Genomic DNA, 22136 nt, shown 5'->3' on the forward strand with positions numbered 1-22136 from the left:
GTTTGGTTTATTTTTTATAAAGTTGCGATTATTCTTTGTACATAGCTCTGTATTTCACTTTTTTTTTTTTTTTTTTTTTGGTTGAAACCGTTTATTGCAATCTCAAATATATACAAGTATGGGCCTACAACCTTCCGGCCGGCCGCTAGAGTGACAGGAGCATATGACATACATACAAAAAAAGGCTCTTGGCGTTGCAGAGAGGTAAATCAGGAGGTATCAACGACGTGGGCCACATGACTCCGAGCCCGCAATACGGTTTCATTTTATAAGAACACAACAACACAAAAAAAAAAAAAAACCCACACCCGCAAGGCAACCCGCAATCCGAAGTGACAGCACGTGCTCCTTAAGTGGGGGACCCCAACCATCCACAAGAATCTAAAGAGGGGAACGGGAAGAGAACAGGGACTGGGGGACCCTGTGCCCGGGGCCGGGGGAGGGGGTCAACTAGGGGGACGGAGCTGGCGAGGCAGCCGGCAGCAGTGGTGGCTCACAAATACCCCCGCGGTAGGCGTTCCAGGGGCCCCAAACTTTCACCCATGCCCCAGGCTTACCCCTCGCCACGTACACCACCTTTTCTCGGAACATGCACCAATCCATGTGTTCTTTCCAGGCCGACACCGCCGGGGGCCTCTGGGACCCCCACAGCTGCGCGATGTCACGCTTAGCTATCATATATCCCAGAGTCACCCACCGTGTCTGCGGAACCGAGTAGTCAGTTGGTTCCCACACATTCAGCAAGCATCTCCTCGCTTCAGGCAACAGCGCGACACGCGTAACCACTCGCAGGACCTCATGCACACCACGCCAGAATCGCTCCACCTTCGGGCACTCCCACAGAATATGCAAAAAAGTCGCCAAAGCACCACACCCACGCTTACACAGCCCATCCTCGGCATAGCCCATACGCAGAAGCCTTGGCCCCGTCATGTAAACCCGGTGGAGGATCTTTAGCTGGACGAAGCGAAGGCGAGCCGGTATGGCCACCTCCTTCGGAGAGGCCACCGCGGAAATCCAGTCCTCGTCGTCCAACTCCAGCCCATCGGCAACCCAGGCCTCGCGGAGGCCAGTCAGCAGGCCCGAGCGATCATTAATCAGTTTTTTGTATATGAGGGAGATCGTGCTGTCCGGAACATGGCCATCCAGCACTCTATCCTCCAGGGGGGATGACTCCGGAATGGAGGCGACGTCTGGAAAGACGGAGCTCAGTGCGTGGCGGACCTGCAAGTACCGAAAGTATTCACTGCCCTGCAGCTGAAACTCCGTCTGCAGCATCTCGAATGTTTTAAATCCCCCCCTCGTCCAGAGGTCCCCCACTGTACTGATGCCGATCGTGTCCCACTTCTCGAAGCCCTTCGAGGTCCACAGGGAGCCCAACCTCTCAGACGCATATAGCGGTGACGCCCGGGTCAAACGGTCCTTCCACCCCATAGCTGCGTTAGCCGCGTGCCATACTCGCACCATGACACGCGTAGGTCCCGTCAGGCGGGGGTCGGGCGCGCTAGAGTAGAGCGCTCGATTGTAGTCGCCACCAGGCAGGAGCATCTTGTCCATTTCAAATGCCGGGTTTAAGGCGGGCCCGTAAAGGCCATGATTAATTGCAGCTAGCTGGGAGGCCCAGTAATACCGTTTAATATCCGGGAGGGCAACCCCCCCGTCGTACCACGGGAGCGTCAACTTCGCCAAGGCTATACGCGGCCTCCCGTCCCAGAACAAGCGACGCTGTAGACTCTCCACCTCACGGAAGTTGCGCGCCGGGACCAAGTCCATAGTGTTCTGGAGAGCGTACAGGAAGCGTGGCAACGACATCATCTTAAACAATGCCGCCCGGCCGAGCGGCGAAAGCGGCAGGCGCCGCCAACGCGCGACGTCCTCCTTCAAGCGCTGGAGGGGGGGAAGCAAATTCCGCTCGTAGCGGGCCTCCGGGTCCAGAGTGATATAGATACCCAGGTACCGGAACCCCTGAGAGGCAATCTGGATCGGACAGTCCCGCGGGAGGACGGGAGCCTCCCCGGAAAGCACATACACACATGATTTAGCCCAGTTGATGACAAGGCCTGAGTTGCGGCCGAATGAGCGCAAAACATCAACCAGGACAATCAGTGATTTACGCGGGGAGGCGAGGTACAAAAGGATATCGTCAGCGTATAGGGACACGCGGTCTTCATACTCGGGGGTCCAACGGAGACCACGGATGGAAGGGTGCCACCGCAGCCACTCCGCCAGGGGTTCCAAGGCCAGTGCAAACAGGAGAGGCGACAAGGGGCAACCCTGTCGCGTGCCTCGTCCCAGCGCGAATGAGGCCGAGACTCGTCCATTCACCACCACCTGCGCCAATGGGCCCGAATACAACAATTTGACCCAGCTGATGAATCCCGGTCCAAATCCAAATTTCGCCAGCATCGCCCAAATGTATGGCCACTCGAGTGTATCAAACGCCATGGTGGCGTCTAAGGACGCCAAGATGGCCGGCTCCCGCACAAACGGAACACGCGCGAGCTCCCCGTGCAGGCGCCGCAGATTAAGGGCCGTGTTGCGATGGGGTATAAAGCCGGACTGGTCTTGGTGGACCAGATCGCCCACCACGCCGACCAGCCGGTTGGCGAGCACCTTGGCGAGGATTTTGGGCTCCGCATTCCAGAGCGAGATAGGCCTATAGGATGTGACCCGTTCTCGGGGTCTCCCCTCCTTGTGGATCACTACGATTGTAGCCAGACGCTGGTCCGGCGGGAGGGAGCCCCGCGAGTGGGCCGCCAGGAACATCGCGCGAAGGTGGGGTGCCAGCACATCCGGTCGCAGCTTATACAGCTCGATAGGGATACCGTTTGGGCCCATGGCCTTGCCAGATGCGACCGAGCGTATTGCAAGGGCAATTTCATCCGAGGTGGGAGCAGCCTCCAACGACTCCCTGTCCTCCACCGAAAGGGAGGGCAGCGCGATGTCCCGAAGCAGGGCATGGGAATCCTCCTCCGAGCAGGGAGAAACCGGGGAATACACCTCGCGGAAATAATCCGCGAAGCAGGAGACAATGTCTTCTGGCTCGGTGACACGTACACCATCCATTCTCTCGATCAGCGGGACCACACGATTCGCTCTCTCCTTTTTATCCAACCACGCAATCAATTTACCAGCCTTATCACCCACATCATACAGTCGCCCCTGTTGCTCTCTACTGAGGCCCCTGGCCGCCTCCGTGACGAGGGCCCTATAGGCCGCCTGCTTAAGGTGTAGAACATGTAGTGCGGCATCCGTCACCCCACTCCCCAGGTCACCCTCTAGTTCAGTAATTTCGGCTTCCACCCGGGTCACCTCCTCCTGTTCGCGCCTCCGGGCATGGGAGATAAAGGAGAGGGCCTCACCTCTAAGAACTGTCTTGAAGGCTTCCCACAGGGAGATAGCCGAAGGGACAGACCCCACATTCTCCTCAAAATATCGCTGCAAGGATTTAATCAAGTCGGCACGAATAGTGGGGTCGCGCAGGTACCATGCATTGATTGGAGCTACCCTGCCCTCCCCCCTCGGGAAGACATCAAAATGCAACAGGAGCGGGGAGTGATCTGAAATACCCCGCGCCAGATGGCGCACCTCTCCCACTCTCCCAGCATAGGCCGCAGGGACAAGGACATGATCAAGCCGCGAGAGGCTACCATGGGCACCCGAATGAAAGGTGTACTGCAGCTGCGCGGGATGTTTTAGTCGCCAGCAGTCTACCAATCCCAATGTATCTAAGAGGCCGGGCAGCCACGCCTGTGCCCGGGGGAGGTCCCTAGGGGGGTAACGATCCATAGTCCCAGAAGCCACCGCATTGAAGTCTCCCCCAACCACCAGAAGCCCCCCCGGGAGGTCAAGGAGGAGGCGCCCCAGATCCGCAAAAGTGGTAGATTGTAACCCCGGTGGGACGTACACTGATACAAAAACGACTACTTTGCCCTCCATTCTCCCCACCAAGACCGTGTAACGTCCCCTCTCATCATGGCGCACCTCATCTATTTCCAGCGGGAGCGAGTTCTTAACCATGATGCCCACCCCCCACGAGCCCGACGTGAAGCCCGAGTGGGCCACCAAGCGATAGCCCCGTCGATTCATGGCATAAAAGGAATTACCAATAAGGTGTGTCTCCTGCAGAAAGACCACATCTGGAGAAATTCGTTTCAGATACTGCAGGACCACACCTCGCTTAATCCTATCCCCCAGTCCATTAACGTTCCACGACAACAGAGTCAAATCCCTACCCCCCATCACATACAGAAGCCATCATTTGTCCCCCCAAGAGCACCTCAAAAACACCAACACAGTAAAGGGTTTGCCTTGCGGTAAAAACGAACAACACCCCACCCCACCCCAACCCACCCGTCCCAACAGAACTCCCCCCTCCCTGCACCCCTGCATGAGCCCAGACAGCCCCCCCAAAGTGCAGTGTGCCTGTCGCCCCATAGATGAAAAAACTAACTAGTCCCCCAGAGGAGGAGGGAAAGCCCCCAAGAGACCCCGCACGACCTCCACAGGAGGGGAAAATACACGAGCAGTCAATGATAACAATAATATTGTCCTGAGCAAGGCCTACTATTTGTCCCTCAGTCCTGATCCGGCGGGCCCTCCCCACCAACCGCACCCCCCCCACCCCCCCCGGCCCCGATCCCCGGGCAAAGTGTCCAACCAGTCCCCGGCCGCCTCGGGACGATCAAAAAAGTGCGTGCGGCCATCCACCTCTACCCTCAGCTTAGCTGGAAAAAGCATTGCGTACTTAAGGTTCAGGTCCCGTAGACGACGTTTAACTCCGAGAAAACTCAGTCTCTGCTTTTGGACCGCCGGAGTAAAGTCAGGATAGAAATTGACGTCCATGTTGTCGAGTCTGACCGGTCCTTGTAGCCTAGAAGTCTGCAGGATAGCGTCCCTGTCCCGAAAATTGAAAATCCGGGCAATGAGAGGCCTCGGCGGGGCTCCGGCCTTAGGTCTTCCTCCGGGGACCCTGTGGGCACGTTCCACCGCAAAGAGTTTACTCAGCCCCCGGGGCTGGAGATGGGTGAGAATCAAGTCCTCCACAAACAGATCCGCCGCCTCCTCCTCTCGTCCCTCCGGCACCCCGATAATGCGGACATTGTTCCTCCGGGCCCGACCCTCGGAATCCTCCAGTCGACGATCCATCAGGGCGCTCGCCTGGCCAAGCCGGCGCACCTCCTTTTGGAGGGCCGCCACGTCCGTAGTGAGGCCCGAGGTAGTGTGGGCCAAAGAGTCGACCCAGTCATTCGTTTTGGACAAATCGGCCCTTACCAGGCCCACATCCACGAGGACCGAGTCTATCTTCTGCGCCAGAGTGTCAAAGCGCTGGTCCACCGAGGCCTTCATTTCGGCGATGGCGCCCATGACGTCTCGGAGGGTCAGATCCGCGGGCAGAGCAGGAGCATCAGTCGGGCCCGCAGGGGACGTACGCGGCGCCTCAGGAGATCCCTTCTGGAGGGTGTAGCGGTCCATGTTGTTGGACTGATGGGCCGTGCCACGGCGGATCGATTTCACCTTTGCCCGGTCGCCATCTTGCTTTGTGGACATGGTTGCAGTCCCCAAATCGTGCCAATCTCCTCGAAGGGGCCGACAAACCAGTTCACGGGCTCCGGGGGGGGGGCGACCACAGGTCCGCAGGCCGGATCACAGACGGTGGGTCGGCCGGGCACCCGGGCAAGGCCACACCACCGCACACCGCCCCGCAACCCTACCTCGCCCGTCAGCAAGGAGGGCGCAAAAGCGAAAGTGAAAGTGCGGGGTACGCGAGTCGCCCAGCCTTGCCTGCCGCTGTTGTTCACTTTGTCTCCGGATCGCCCCACTACTCCAATCCGGGGGGCCGGCGTGGAGAAGGCCGCAAACCTCAATCGGTGCTCCCGCCGGTGTCCGAGGTCCGATTTGGAAACGGAAAACGGGCGTCACCTCAGCTCGGGCTCACAGACACAGTCCCCTCATCTAGGACAGGATATAGTCAGGATTAATGCAGGAGGTCGCGGAGGTCCTCGGGAGCCTCGCACCTACGCGGCCATCTTGGTTGCGCGCTAGGCTCCTCCTCTGTATTTCACTTTTCATTATACTTTTGATCACTATTTGTCCTACACAGAGCAGTTCAAAATACCTGAAAGACCAGCATTCACAAGGTTCCTGTTTCTAATAGTCCAGGACTTGGTGTCATGCTGTACTGACATTGTATTCTGGGTTGATGTGTGCTTCTCCATCTGTGCTTACTATCTGACTCGATGGAGGAAGGTCTCCCAGCAATGTCTAGTTTACTTCGTAGGAAAAATATGGTACCTCACCTAACTTGTGAGAAGACCTCTCATTGGTGGTTCCCTGCCAAAAGATAACCAACTAATTCTCCCAACATCTTAAAACTTTTATCTCCCTATAATATTGTGAAACAATTTGCTTAACCGTCTGACATCTCCACCTTAACTGTAACTAGCTTGAAGAATATGCTCCAGTAAACCAACCGTTCTGCACTTACAAGTAGATGATTTGAACACTAGAACCTGTGATGCCGTTAAAATGTACAGCTGAGTTAACTTTGACCACAACTTTTCTCGGCATTTTTAGTATATGGCAAAAAACTATTTTATTTAGAATGGCCAAACCAATATTTGTTTTTCCTGTTGACTGGATTCTTCTACTCTTGACAGTCATTGCATTCCGATGTCCTCTTACATGTGCAGTTAGTAACTTGCCAATGCATAACTAGACTGCATATCAAACTTTCATTTATCTTTTAACACAATACGTTCACTTTTACTTGATACCCAAGGTGGCATTACTCTTTCCAAGGAATACCTAGTAAACAGTTTTATTGATTTGCAGTAATCTCAGGTTGCAAGGCCCTATCAGTTTGTCTACCTTTTGTAGTTCTTTACCCAGATAAGTTTCCTCTTTGTACCTGCTCATCCTTGCTTCTTTAGGTGGTTTCTGCATTTTGTATAGGTCAATCTATTACACTCTAATCTTTCTTTCTCCTCCACATCCGCCCAAGCAGGAGTGACTGTAGACTGAACCCCAGATGGACAGTGTCATTGTACATGGACTGCACTTATTGGGACAGAATGCATGGTCACTTTCTTGTGGGCTTCGCTGGAGATCAGAAGTGTAAATCAATGTCCTACTGCGCAGTTTTGTGCGTGGTCTTCCTCTGTATCAAGAGATGCTGTGCTTCGGCCCACAAACCTCTTTGAAAGAGATTTGGTCCCATTCCACTAGTGCCATGGTTTTTCAGAGACATTGCGGTTGTCGACATCTGCTGGGTGGCTACATCATCACCTTTGCACACATATGAACTGCAAAAATGCCTCGCATCTCAGGCTAGGTGTGACGAGTATATTGCCCGAACTGTGTTGCATCACTTCATTAGTTATTTGGCACTACTTCATCCCACCTCCTAGTGAGGCGTTTGCTTGGCACCAATTCTATAAGTGAGGACTCCGCGTTAGGACGTATTGATTTGTGTATTTATTTATCAGTGTTTTATATAGTGCATACAAGGCTCTGGAGCAAGTAGGTACTTTATAGAGGAGGGACTACATAATGCCATACAATTTATCAGCCACATGGCTAACCAAATGTGTATGAGAGAGACTAACATATATACAAAAGTCAAAAAGAAAACATTGTATAGAACATCAAACATCAAGGCAATATAGATAAATGCAGTAACGGGGTCAGAAATAGCAGAGTCTGGATAACAGTTCGACCAATCAGATCTCTAGATTAAAATTGCAGATCTGGAACACAATCTAGGCAAATCCCAGTTTTCTAGTAGGACTAGAGAAAAATATTGACCAAGAAGAAAGCATTTAAGAGATCATAGTCCTTAAGGATGGCAGTAGAGCATTCTAAAATCTGCAATAGAGGCTTTGAGTGGGGCAAAATGGATTTCAGGAATCCCAGTGAGAATAGCATTCCCCTAAACAACACTGGATAGGACGAGCACCGGGATACTTCTTTGAGCTCCTGTTTGAGAAGGAAAGGTTTGATTCCCTGATTCAATCCAAATGGATTGTTGGTACAACTAGCAGTAGCATTTGTGTTTGAGGATTGAGACAAGATGAAGGCCATTGATTTCATGTTGTCAATGATAGAAAGAATGTGTTCAAGGAAATTAGAAGAATCAAGCCATTCAGGAGATGCAGTTGCATCCCATCTATTCAAAAAAGTACAGATGAGGATATTTTGATTAACAGTGTCAAGGGTTGCAGAAAGAACACAGGGCATTATTTATAATCTTGAGGTGGAAGTTGCGGTAAAATAACTAGCTCCGATTATACAACATCAAGGAGCTCATCATTAACAAAAGATTCAGTTGTTTTTTGCACAACTTTCCTGTAATTTGGCAAAATAGCCTAGGTTGGAGATTAGATGGAAATTATTAAGCTGTGTTTTTTTCTAGGATGGAGGTTACTTGACTAACTTTTGAACAATCAGGACATACCTATTCAATAGTGAGAGATTAATCAGTTTCTCCTAATAAGATGAAAGACCGAAGTACACATTCGGCATGGTTCAATGTACAGGGTCAGCCCCATGATTGGAAGCTATAACTTCAGCAATGATGCAGGGGGGCTCTGCCTGTCTGATGTCCTGAATACCAGGCCAACGGTTAATACAAAAGATGGGAGGAGTTCAGAGAGAAGAAAGACATTTTCAATAATTAGAAGCCTATTGTAGATTCAAAGTCATCGCATTCCTTTTCGACCTCATAAACAGCAGCAGAAGATTTGTGATAGAGTTGCCAATGCCAAAGAGTTTTTTTGACTGATGAGATTTGTGATTTGAAGGATTAAGATTTGGTTTGGAAAATGTGGTTCTTGTAGCGTAGAGAAGTTCATGATAAGAGCTTGAGGGGTCGAGGTGCCAAGTGCGGTCTGTCATTTATGTATTTTGTTTTACCGTTCCGCTCCTTGGAAGTAGACCTACAATTAATTTTGTTTTTACCTTCAGTGTAATGGTATCATTGACCATTTCAGACAGAACATCATTCAGTAAATTGCTATCCTAATTCACCCATTGCTTCCCGGATAACTAGGGTAGGTATGTTGCTAATTTAAAGGAAATGTAACTGCTGTTTATCCCTCATGTCTCAGACCGACCATTTCTCATTTTCCCACAGTGATAGTTCTAAGAAAGACCTTGAGAAAGTAATGTGATAATGATACGTCCAGTCAGTACAAATCAGTATTTCACTATAAATCCTCTTTTGTGATGATTAGATCAAGAGTAGACCCTTCAACGTGCAAAGGTTTCAGGCATGTTGATTCAAACCATTTTCACTTGGGTAGGACACAAACGAGGATAATGAAATGAGCTGTCATTAGGAGTATCCCAGTGATGGCTGATGTCTTCAGTGTATGTGGGGTTTTTATTGGATAACATAATTTGTGATGTCATATGATCCACGGTGATATTGGCTGAGTTGTACCCTGGTGAAGGGTAGATAATATGAATATTGGTTGATTTAGTGGCATTGCTACATAGGTTCCAATGTGAAGTATTGGAAAGCAGATAGAGGCTACCAAACGGTAGAGTATGGAGCTACAATAGAGCAAGGCATCTCCCGCCACCCCCAACCATACTATCCCTGTCAAGATGTAAGATTGTGGAGTCAAGGTAGCCGGAGTAAATCCTTTACCAATTGAGATCCTTCATTAAGCCAAGTTCCCGTCCGCATCCTAAGATCCATGTTCATCTCAACTATGGAGTTTGCTGGGTTTTTGTTACTGCTAAGAAGCAGTTATGGAGCTTACAGCTTAATGTGGAAGAAGGGCTTGTATTGAGAGAAAATGAGAGGGATTTCAAAAGGATGCTTGGCTTAGCCCTTCCTTAGGGAGGATGGCTGAGGTAGGCCTATCAACATAGGGATGTGGTTGACTTGGATTTAATTTTTTTTGAAGGACCTGGCAATTACAGCATTTTTATCCACTATGTTTAACTACCAAGCCTGCATATCTTAGTTAAAGTCATCTAACAATTCCTTAATCCGTCTAGGGAGAACTGGGGGCTTAGTTCTGTGTGGAATCAGTGATTTATTGGATCTGGGACAGGCAAGCATATTGTCTGTGGTAAAAAGAAAATGGCGAGGATCTTTAGCTAATGGGACTTTGGTACCTGAGGATTCAGGTTTAAAATTGAAGCTTTTAATTAAGAGGTAACTTTTTTTGTGGAAGGAATCCACTTTTACTTAGCAAGGATATCAAACATAGGCAGGGACATGGTGATACTGAGTTTGCAAGTATGTTCTTGTAGAGAGAATATGTTGACCTCAGTGTGCATATTTTTTTTAAGTATCTTAATTGGTATTTTGCAAGTTTTGTAATACATTTCGCATATGGAAGCACAGCAATCGTAAATTCAACTCGGTGTGCATAGTTATTAACTGTGCTCATGCACTCAGCACTTAGGGTATTGGTACAGTGGGCATTGGAGCAAGGTGTGTTCTGGCATACCAAAGCATAAAGGATTCCCATATGATCATTGTCCATACTCTCAAGTGGCCTAGAGAACAAGGCGAGAGTTTGACAGAGGGAAGAGAAGTGTTAGCGAACTTAGTGGGTTGGAGCTTTTTAGCATTTGTGAGGTCGTTTCAAAAGAGGGAATGTAGGATAAAACAGTTGATGCATTGGAGAATGTGGGGACAGTTTGAGGGTGGTTCAATTAAATCTGCTGGGGAGAGGAAGTGCATCATTAATTTTCAGGTTTAGGAGATTAAGGAAGCAGTTGTTGGATGAGGATTGTTAAGAGGTGATGTTTACTTCAAAGAGAGCAGAAAAAATTTAGAGAAATTAATATGGGGTGAGTCTTGGGCACTCACTTCAGTAGCAAAGGAATTAGATGAGTCAGTGGGCTCTTCAGTAGCATGGGACAGACTTAGAGTGAGAGGTGGGCCTTTCTTGGAGTGGTGTAAGTCTGTTTTAAATAGAATCAGTGTTTTTGGTAAAGAAGGCCAAACTTTACTAAGGTGTTCATCTAAAGATTGGACCGTGATTTTCCCATTATTAAAGATATTAATGGAAATATGCACTTTAGTAAGAATTGGCAGGGTAGTGGATAATTTCTAATCCTATAGTATTTTTGTTTTATGAGAGGGATTCAAGACACTGTCAAAAATATTGTTCTGCAGGGAGCTGTTGTGAGAAGAAAACATAAGCCTGGTTTTCCAAGTTCTATTCCCTGGTCTCTGCGATTATTCTGCAATCTGGGCTTCGCGGTGGTCTGTGTCTCGATATATGTTTGACATTCTTCGTTGTATTTTTTTTACATTATTGGTGGATATAAGATCGTATGAGAGTTTGAAGAGGATTTAGTAAGTCAGTATGGTATCATGTTGGAAGCCCCTTATTGAAACAAACACGAGAAAAAGGGTTCACAAGTATATAGTAGCTCCAGTTCTTAAACACCAGAACACTTGATCAGGAAGCAGAAGACCAGTTGTGCCGATAATGTACTTCAAGAATATGAAATGCATAAAATAGTGAAATCTTACTTGACAAACTATTTATCTGCATGCAGTAATACTTGGCTCTGATATACTCATTCAAGAGACAATTAGATGTTTTTCAGGTGTTAGCCTCTTATATGGTCCCCACAACCTTCCAGTAAATGTGAAGCCTCTAGAAGGCCCACTTGACAAAGAATAAGAGGTAAATTTGATTATCTGGAAAGCTGGGGGAGCAGAAAAACACTGGTGGAAAAGCATAAATTCAGGACTTCTTTATTTACGAATCTTCCTTTTCATTTAAGCGTGAGATTAGGCTGGTCACAGATTTACTTTTTCCACGACATCAAGACCTCTTCTATGCAAAAGGTGAGCTTGTCTTGATGTTCCTCATGTTAACAATTGATGAAGGATATTATTCCTCTGAAATTTTCAGGCTCCATTATGGCCCAGATAGAGTTCAAGCACATTAGAGCATGAAGGCGCTTCAGTGAGAGAGGCTAAAATGGGGACTATATTTGTTTAACAGTTTGGGAGTGGATAACATGGCTTCCCCTCTAGAGGTTTTACGGCCCTTTGTTGTGGTGAGTTGAGAAGATGATAGCTCACCAAGGACTGTCGCAGCGCAGAAATAGTACCCACCCAGGAGATCGTCGGGAGCATTAAAAGATCACACTGTCCTCCTGAGACAAGAAAGACACCACAGACAGACCGAGGGGCCCCAAGTCAGCCACTAAAGCTGCCAAATCACTTCTGCATCCACAGAGAGTTGCAGATACAGTGTGTGCCCCACAAGGAGACCGCTGGGCTCTGCTCCACCCAAGGCACTAGAGTAGTACATCCAAATTCGGAGGGCGAACCTTTACTTATCTGGCCCCACACCACTGGAATAAACTTCCTTTTGTCATCAGGGCATGTACTGACTTTGTGGGCTTCAAAAAACGGCTTAAAACATGGCTGTTCTAAACGCTTGCTCTAAACTTTTCTGCTACCTCAGCACCGAGAAGCAATTTCGGGGCGAGTCGTGCTCTATATCAAATATTCAGTAACATAACAGTGTGGCCAGCACTACACCGTCATGCCTTGAACTGATCCGCACAACCTTGTCAAAAACGGCCTGATTGACATAGCTCAGGTTAGCCTGTCCGACCTCCATTCCAGCAGAGTGCTGCCGTCCATCCATTAAAACAAAGGTTGAAACCTTTTGGCTTCTGTGGACCCCCATTGAATCTCTGCTGGAAGCGGGGGACCCTCACCAAAACAATTCTACTACTTGAACCTCAAACAGTTAACCCCTTTGCTACTAGGCCTTCCCCTTCCCCTGTACTAAGCCTTTTTTTGGCGATTTGGGATTGATCGTGCTTAGGCCCCTGTACCTTTTTGACCACATAAGGTACCCATGCCAAATTTACGTCCTTTTTTTCCCAACATCATGGGGATTCTAAAGATACCCAGGGTTTGTGGATTCCCCTGGAGGGTACCCAGAAATTAGCCAAAATAGAGCTACATTTGAGTTTTTTTGGGAAATATGGGGAAAAAGTGCTGCAAATGAAAGAGTCTGTTTTTTTTCCCTGCAAATGGTATCAACAAAGTGTTTGTGGGGCCGAATTCACCATTTTCCCAGCTTTTAGGGACGGACAGACTTTTGTCAGAAAACCAACATTTTTTACACAGTTTTGGCATTTTACTGGGATATAACCCATTTTTGCTATTTTTTGTGCTTTCAACCTTCTTCCAGTTAATGGTAGAAATGGGAATGAAAGCAATAATGGATCCTGGAAAGCTATACATTTTAGAAAAGTAGACAAAATTCTGAATTCAGCAAGATTTCATTTGTGTAGATCCTTCATGGTTTCTTTATAGAAACTAACAGTTAAATGTAAGAAAATTTGAAAATTAGTTGAAAAAAACAGCAATTTGTGCCAACGTTTTCACCTGTAACTTCTTCTAATTGTGACAGCTGTTTAAAAGCAATATACCGTTACATCCGCTGGACTTTTCTGGTTGCGGGGATATATAGAACTTGTAGCTTCACCAAGAACCCAACCAACCCAGAGCCAATAACTGAGCAGCGTCTTGCAATGGTTTTTCATTATGTACCGGGTATATAACAATTCATTTTGGAAAATATATACATCGAAAAATCGGTATGGGGCCAAAACCCCAGGTGCCCACCATTCCCCAAAACCAGGTAGTTTTGTTATAAGTAATAAGTCTCCACAGTACGATTTGGGCCATTTCCTGTTGCAGCCACTATGCCTACCCACACAAGTGAGGTACCATTTTTATCGGGAGAACTTTCCACCACAGAAATTTGAGAATTTTTTTTTTTTTTTCCCCAGCTCAATTTGAGGTTTGCAGGGAATTCTGGGTAGGAAAATGTTGGGGGACCAACGCAAGCCATACCTCGCTGGACTCCCCCGGGTGTCTAGTTTTCAGAAATATATGGGATTGGTAGGTTTCCCTACATGGCCGCTGAGCCCAGGGCTAAAAACTCATGGGACGCCCCTTGCAAAACCAGGCGATAGGTAATTTTGATGTCACCTCAATAGGTTTTGGGCCCTTGCCTGTCACGGATACTTGACCCACCCACGTGAGTGAGGTACAGTTTTTATTGGGAGACCTGGGGGGAACGCTAGGTAGGAGGAAATTTGTGGATCCACGCAGATTCCAGAACTTTCCCACACAGAAATTTGAGAAAAAAGTGATTTTGTGTTTCAGCTAAATCTGAGGTTTGCATCGGATTCTGGGTAGGAAAATGTTAGGAGATCAAAGCAAGCCATACATCGCTGGACTCCCCGTGGTGTCTAGTTTTCAGAAATGTGTGGGTTTGGTAGGTTTCCCTTGATGGCCGCCGAGCCCAGGGCCCAAAACTCATGGAACCCCCCCTTGCAAAACCAGGTTGTTTTGCGATAATTCATTTTCATGTCGCCTCAATAGGTTTTGGGCCCTTGCCTGTCGCGGGTACTTGACCCACCCACGCAAGTGAGGTACCGTTTTTATTGGGAGACCTTGGGGGAATGCAAGGTGGTAGGAAAATTGTGTTTTTTCTGACAACAGAATATTATGACAGTAATGTAAGGAAAATGAATGACTATAGTCACATTTTGAGATTTGCATGGCGTGAGTAAAAAAACATGTTGGGATCCGTGAGAGGCACACCACCCAGCACTCCCCATTTTTTTTTTTTTACTTTAAAGAAATATCTAAAGTTGGTAAATTTTCCCTAGAGACAGACTACATCTTAGCACAGAAAGACAAATGAGACAAATATGACTGCCTTATCCACCTGTTCCTCAAAAACACACACATACTGGTTGGATTTGGCACGAGGGTGAGTGAAAGGTTCGAAATTTATATTTTATTAACAAGAGATTTCTCATAAACTAAATGCACTGTTATTAATTAAAAGGTTAAAAACCAGAACCAATGACTCGCAGCTTGTGAGCTGTAAAGCCACGGCAAGGCACCAACCTCTTTACAGGCCATTCACACACCTTTCATACTTGACACACACTTTCACACCACCAACTGCGGCCCCAGCACATTACAACACTCACATTCACAGACAATGTAGAGACAATGTACACCCTGGTAGAGAGAGACAGAAAAGACAGATATTCCTTCAAAATGAACAATTCCTTGCGTACTCCCACATACTGGTTAGATTTGGTAAGAGGGTGAGTGAAGGTTCAGAGCGTAAAATTCTATCAACGAGATTTCACAAAAAGGAAATGCACTGTTAATATTTAAAAGGTTAAAAACCTGAACCAATGACTAACTGCTTGTGAGCTGTAAAGCCACGGCAAGGCACCAACCTCTTTACAGGCCATTCACACACCTTTAATACATGACACACAAGACCATTCACACCGCCAGCCGCGGGCCCAACACATTACAACATTCACATCAACAGACAGCTCCATTCAAGGGCCCATCACTTTCATACGCCCACGTGACTGACTCAGGAATCACACCGGCCGGTGGTTGACATTGTTTCTGCAGTATCGTTTGACTAGCAGTGTGTGTAGTGACCAGCAGCAAGTCACTACTCACACACTGCCAGCCAAATGCCACCCCACGCACACTGCCAACCAAGCGCCAGTCCACGCACACCGCCAGCCAAGCGCCAGTCCACGCACACCGCCAGCCAAGCGCTAGTCCATGCACACCACCAGCCAAGTGCCAGTCCACTCACACTGCCAGCCAACCGCCAGCCAAGCGCGAGTTGGCGCACACCGCCAGCCAAGCGCGAGTCGGCGCACACCGCCAGCCAAACGCGAGTCTGCGCACACCGCCAGCCAAGCGCAAGCCGGCGCACACCGCCAGCCAAGGGCCAGTCCACGCACACCGCCAGCTAAGGGCCAGTGCCCACACACCGCCAGCCAAGCACCAGTCCACACACATCGCCAGCCAAGCCTCAGTCCACGCACACACCGCCAGCCAAGCGCCAATTCGCGCACACCGCCAGCCAAGCGCCAATTCGCGCACACCGCCAGCCAAGCGCCAGTCCACTCACTGCCAGCCAAGCACCAGTCCACGCACACCGCCAGCCGAGCACCAGTCCACGCACACCATCATTACATTTTTTTTAACAGGAAAGAAAACACAAACCAATTGCAACTAGATACAAAACTATAACTACAAAAACAGCAGTAACTAAAGACATAATTCTATTGCCAAACGTGAAACTGAACAACAAATATATAAAACCATACAGACCAGGCAGTACACTATTAGACTCACGGTTGCTCCGAAAAACTCTTGAGTGTGATACAATCTGAAACATGTGGGCACACACAACCCTGGATTAGAAGTACAATCGGCACAGTGCATACGACTCTCCTTCCGCATATCTCTTCGCAAGCAGACTACATCTCTTACATGGATTGTTTTTTTTGGGCGTGGGAGGAATTAAATCATTAAAGTGGTGATGTTTCAATCTAGCCACATCCTCCACCACTCCAACTCTAGGAACACTTGCCTGTTCCACAACAACAAGGCTGCCTATTACAGACGCCTGAACCCGAATAAAAGTCATCTTTGACGCAGGAGAACACTCCTTGAACAAAACAACAGCATTGAAAGATGTTAAATTGAAGAGATGGATGGCCAACTTCTTATACCAAATGTAAGCCTTACGAAGAGCAGTGCAAGCTTCCAACCTCTGATTTACTCCATCGACACCACCCATGTGCTTATTGTAGTCTACAATGCACACAGGTTTGCACACTTCAGCAATCTGACCCCAAACAGTCACAGGTGAAGTACTCTCATCATGAATGGTAGTCAGCATGTACACTTCACTCCTGTCCACAAATTTCACAGCTAGCAGTTCCTCACTACGCATCGCACTGCACTGTTCCCTCTGAAGCTTTTTGCAAACAAGCTCTTTTGGGTAACCTTTACGGTTAGAGCAGATTGTGCCACAAGCAATAGTGTCCACTTTGAACAATTCCTTAAACAATTGCACATCAGTATAGAAGTTATCAAGGTACAAATGGTGGCCTCTGTTAAACAGTCCTCTAGCAAGATCGCACACAATTTTCTCTGAAACTCCAAAAGTGGACGGACAACCAGGGGGGGTCAATAGTGGAATCCCTCCCAGTGTACACCCGGAAATTATAGACATATCCTGTCCTACTCTCAGACAACATATACATCTTAATTCCATAATGTGCCCTCTTGCTAGGAATGTACTGCCTAAAAACCAAACTGCCCTTGAACAGGACAAAAGACTCAGCAACCGCTATTTCTTTCCCTGAAGTATAGATTTCTGAAAATCAACCTACAAAGTGATTAAGAACAGGCCAAATCTTAAAAAGACGGTCACAGTCAGGGTGATCTCGTGGCAACGCCAAAGCATTATCAACAAAATGCAGCATCCGAAGCAAAAGTAAATACCGATCACGACTCCTAATTGTAGGAAATCAATGGACTGGTAGACCAATATGAAGCCATGGACGGCTTCCTTATCAAGCCCATCAAAAAAGTCAAACCCAAACACTTCATCTCATCCAGATTTGTGGGAGTCCACCGGGTAGCTCTAGAGCGGGGCCTAAGTCTGGCACTGTTGTCACTCAAAAACTATTCAGCATACAAATTAGACTTCTCAACAATCTCAGCCAAAACACATCATCCATAAACAACTGAAAAAACTGTATAGGCAAAAGAATTTAACAATCCACTCTACACCCTACATCACCACTAAAGGCAGGCAACACCGGCTGCACCATGTTTGGATCAACTCAGAGTCCGGCACTTCCAGTAGGAAGCCCTGCAGCCTCAGGCTGCAATCCCGATGTCTCTTGCTGCACCTTCGGCACATCAGTGTCCTCCTCTAAAACAGGCACTTCATCCGCACTGAGAGTAGCTTCATCCGCAAAAATGCTCAAAACACGAACTAAAAATGCTGCTATTATGACACCACTTACAAAAAATCTATTCATGCATGATATTAATACTCAATGGGAGTACACACAACAAACATGTTTTTCTTACCAAAAAAATGCAAGTACGCAAAACTGCAGATCAACCACTGCCGAAACCGAAAACCAGAATCAAAAGCTTTGCACTAGAATAAAAAGGAGAAAAAAAATTACAATCACATATGCAAATAATGCACTAGTCCACACACTATCCACCAGCCAAGCAAAGGTGGTAGGTAGGCCTAAAAGCTTAAGGCCGATCTGCCCTCGCGGGGAGCAAAAACAGCCAATAAATTCACCCTCATACAGGGGGAGCGACCCTTGCCCAAGGGGTTACTCACCAACACTTAAAAAGCCCTGGTGTCTAGTGGCTTCTGCCCCCCTAGGGGACAGATGGGCCTGAAAACATATGGCCGATCTGCCCCCAAAGGGGGCAGAAATGGCCACAATATTCAGCCCATAAAGGGGAGCGACCCTTGTCCAAGGGGCCGCTCCCAACAACACTTAAACAAACCCTGGTGGCCTAGTGGGCATACAGTAAAAGTACTTGTTTATTTGGGTCGATCTGCCCGTCCAGGGGGGTCAGAAACGGCCCATATAAATGCTCTCCAAAGGGGAGCGACCCTTGCCGAAGGGGCCGCTTCCCAAAAACATATTGCACCCCCAAGGGGAGCGACCCTTGCCTAAGGGGCAGCTCCCCAACAACACTGAAACAATCCCTAGTGTCTAATGGCTTCTGCCCCCCTTGGGGGCAGATTGGCCTAGACTCACCAGGCCGATCTGCCCCAAGAGGGGCAAAAACGGACAAAATAAATGATCCCCAAAAACATCATAAAATAATAATCCCTAGTGGCTTAGTGGGCAGACAGCTACTTTATTATTTCTTTTAAATCCGATCTGGCAGGACCAACTAAACTAATTTCTCCCCCAAGGGGAGCGACCCTTGCCCAGGGCGCCGCTCCCCGACACACAAGGGGCATTTAAAAAAAAATCCCTGGTGGCCCAATGGGCACTTGCATATTTTTTTTTACATTTTTAATTTACCGATCTGCCCCTCTCCCTCCCAAGGGGGGCAGAACCAACTAAACACATTTCTCCCCCAAGCCTACCATGTTGTTTTACCCCCTACTACTTACCCAACCAGCTTATTCATTTAATTATTGTTAAAACTGTGTCTCTTTCAACCTACATTTTGAAAGAGAACTGTTGTGCTACCATTTTTTTCATTGTAATTTACCAATCCATCCTAGATCGGTAAATTAAAAATAGAAAGGTGTGCTACGCACCCCTTTAAAATGAGGTGACAGTTGGGTCATCGTGTCTTTTAAATACATTTTTATAGCATCCTTTATAGTAGCCACAGGGCTGTACAGCATGGACAAAAAATTGGCAAATAGTTCTTATAGGCAAACAGGACTCATTCAATTCCTACAATTTTGTTTGCCTTTGTGTAATACATCAGAACATTGTAACTGGTTATGGTGTTTATTTTAAGAAATCAGTGCATTGTGGAACTTGTTAGTGTATTTCCTTTCAGATGAATCAATTGAAATTACACATCTGACAGCAATAATTAGCAAAATGAATACCCAGAACTGGACATGTGGGTTTATACAGACATGGAGTGATATAGCACACTCGCATGCTATAATTTTACAACAGCATTTACATTTTGAGGCACCTGCTATTAATCATTGACTTGGAAAGATGAAAGGCTTTGCCAGTATTCAAACCTGTTTCGTACTGGTTGCACACTACAGCAGTGTTTAACTCGGTGGCCCATTCGACCGGCCCATACATAGTACCTGTCTGTTTTGCAAGGCATGGGATTTAAATACACACTAAATGTGCATCTCAGGAGAACACATGGTAAGGCCTTGATTTTATTCCCCAATACATTTATTGTATGATATTTATGCAGCCTTTTAACAAATAGCAAGTATTGTAGTTGGCATACTTGTGATCTGTTCTTTTTACTTGTGGAAATCATTTTTGTATTAGATTTAATGATAATGGCTAGGAAACTCAAAATACTGCAGAAAAGGAAACCCTAACAGGAAAGATGTAAATGTAGGAGTATGCTTCTAATAGAGTTTTAAAACATGGAACGTGAAAATGTGACATTCTTGGGCAGTCCTGCGGATTGAAAGGGCGCATTCGCCACTTGTGATCTTAAGGTTCCTAGCAGAGGAGACAGAGGAATGAGATGGAGAAGCAGGGATATAGTTCTTAGGCTTGAATTTGAAAGGATTAAGCTAAAGGTAGCGTGTGCCCATCAACCCGAAAATATCTGCAGATTGTCTTTTACAGGAAAGAGGATGGGCTGGATAAGTTTAAGAAGTAAAGGAAGATCTTTAGAGGGCTGTTCGCAAAAAAGCTGTTTAGGTCCATATGATGTGGTAGAGGCAAATACGTTTTGTAGAATAAGAATTGGAGAGGGGTCCAAGGCCTAACAGTGGCAAAAAAGGCAGTAGTGTGCATCCTATCCTAAATCTCATTTTAGCATCTTGCGTATTATATAGGGATCATTTGAATTGAAAGGAAACCCATTTAAAGGGATTTGCTTAGATTTAGAAAGAGAGAGGCATTTAGCAGTTTTCAAGATAGCTTAAATAATGTTAGGTATCAAACTATGTTTCTATTGATGAGCTAAAAACAGATGTGTGTTGAGGTCTACGCAAGATTTGGAACAATATCTGAAGGTGGGGCCTTTTTTACTTCTTTAGAATACACATGTCTGAGAACTCAGTCTTGTTCATGTGTTATACAAAGATCCATTTTTGTTTTGCAGCAGGAGCCAGAAGATATAAATTCAGATGAGGAGGTGGAAGACACATGTGATACCAAAGAGGAGGACCTGGGCGCTGTGGAGGAACAGCGAAGTATTATCCTACACTTGTTATCGCAGCTGAAACTTGGAATGGATTTGACAAGAGTAAGTACAAAAAAGGGACTATCCCTTGTAAACAGCTATTTCATGAATGATCGAGATGTTTATGTAGCCCATAATGTACTCCTTACTTTCCATTGATGATTCATATCTACTGTAGTGAGAGTTGATGGAACACAACCTAATCAGAAAAAAAGATAGTATTGATGGAGTATGTTAGAAAGGTTAGAAGATCAATTTGTTGTTGAATTTCAAGGGAGCACGTTACATTCCTTCTCCCTAAGATGGCATGAACATAAGCTACAGTTGGTCAGTGGAGATTACAGGGCAGCACAAACGTAGATCATTTATGTCTGTGCTTGGCAGTATATGTATGTATGCATGTATAAAACAGGGTGCCTGAATAGACCCCACCCCGTACAGAGAACTAGAGGGCACAGTGCACTAAAGATACCTTGTCTCAATTATGGACTTCATATGGTTTAGCATATGAGGCTTTTCTAATCAGGTCTCTCATAACTGCTATGTAGTTGGGTTTTTTGCTGAGGGAATTAATATGTTTGGAAAGATTGTGTTTCAGTAAGGAGCTGACCTCGTCACCGGGATGAAGTTGTGTTGACAGTCCATGAGCACCATTTGTTTGTAAAATGACTTTTAGTGGTCGAGTAAGAGTGTGGTTAAACTGGCACAAGTTGAAGGAGGGGTTTGAGGGAGGTGCATGTGAGGTGTTCACAAGCATGCAGCCTGCGCATTCCGCACGGAAAAAACGAATCCTTCTTATTTTTGTGTCTTTGGCAACTGGTTTTTCTACTCAATGTTATGCTATCTGATAGAGACTACTAGCCGCAGATTCCTTAACGTAGAATTATCCCCAGGTGTGAGACTGGACCCCTAAAATGTTCTTGTCCCAGCATCTCTGCGCGCCAGGGGCCGGCACCACGCGACTCTGCCCTGCCGTCTTGCGCGGGCGTGACATCCGCGAGGTCACATAAGCCCCACCCCGGCACGCTGACGTCAGTTTCCTTCTTTTCTGCGTGCAACATGGATCCGGATCGTGTTCCTGCCTTCTTTTCACGCTTTGCGTTTCTTTTGGGAACAGTGTGCGAATGCCTTCGGTCTTCAAGACGTGCGCGCCAGATGTTGGCGACAGACCCTCACCCCATTTGTATGTGGTGTTTGGGGGAGCACCATGACTCCACGGGCTGCGAGGCTTGTCAGCAAATGAAGCCGAAGTCCCGGCGGGATCGCCGGATGAAACTCCTCTTGGCCCGCATGACCAGGTCGGCGTCGTCACCGCGTCCGTCCCCTGCGTAAAGGTTCAAGAACCGCCGCTTCCGTCTCCGACATCGTCCATCTCTGAGGC

The 22136-nt window shown here is 47.2% G+C and overlaps 1 protein-coding gene across 2 annotated transcripts in view; it reads left to right on the forward strand.

Moving 5' to 3' along the window:
• Nucleotides 1-22136, forward strand: part of OSBPL11 (oxysterol binding protein like 11) — a 305858-nt gene that overhangs the window by 160010 nt on the left and 123712 nt on the right. The window contains exon 8 of one of the 2 annotated variants that reach the window (XM_085647503.1): nucleotides 20675-20818. In XM_085647503.1, coding sequence (XP_085503629.1) covers nucleotides 20675-20818 — 144 coding nt within the window. The remainder of the gene's footprint in view (nucleotides 1-20674; nucleotides 20819-22136) is intronic. The other variant, XM_085647504.1, reaches the window with a different exon arrangement.

The sequence above is a fragment of the Triturus cristatus genome, chromosome 3_2, assembly GCF_964204655.1.
Source record: "Triturus cristatus chromosome 3_2, aTriCri1.1, whole genome shotgun sequence".
Taxonomy (NCBI): domain Eukaryota; kingdom Metazoa; phylum Chordata; class Amphibia; order Caudata; family Salamandridae; genus Triturus; species Triturus cristatus.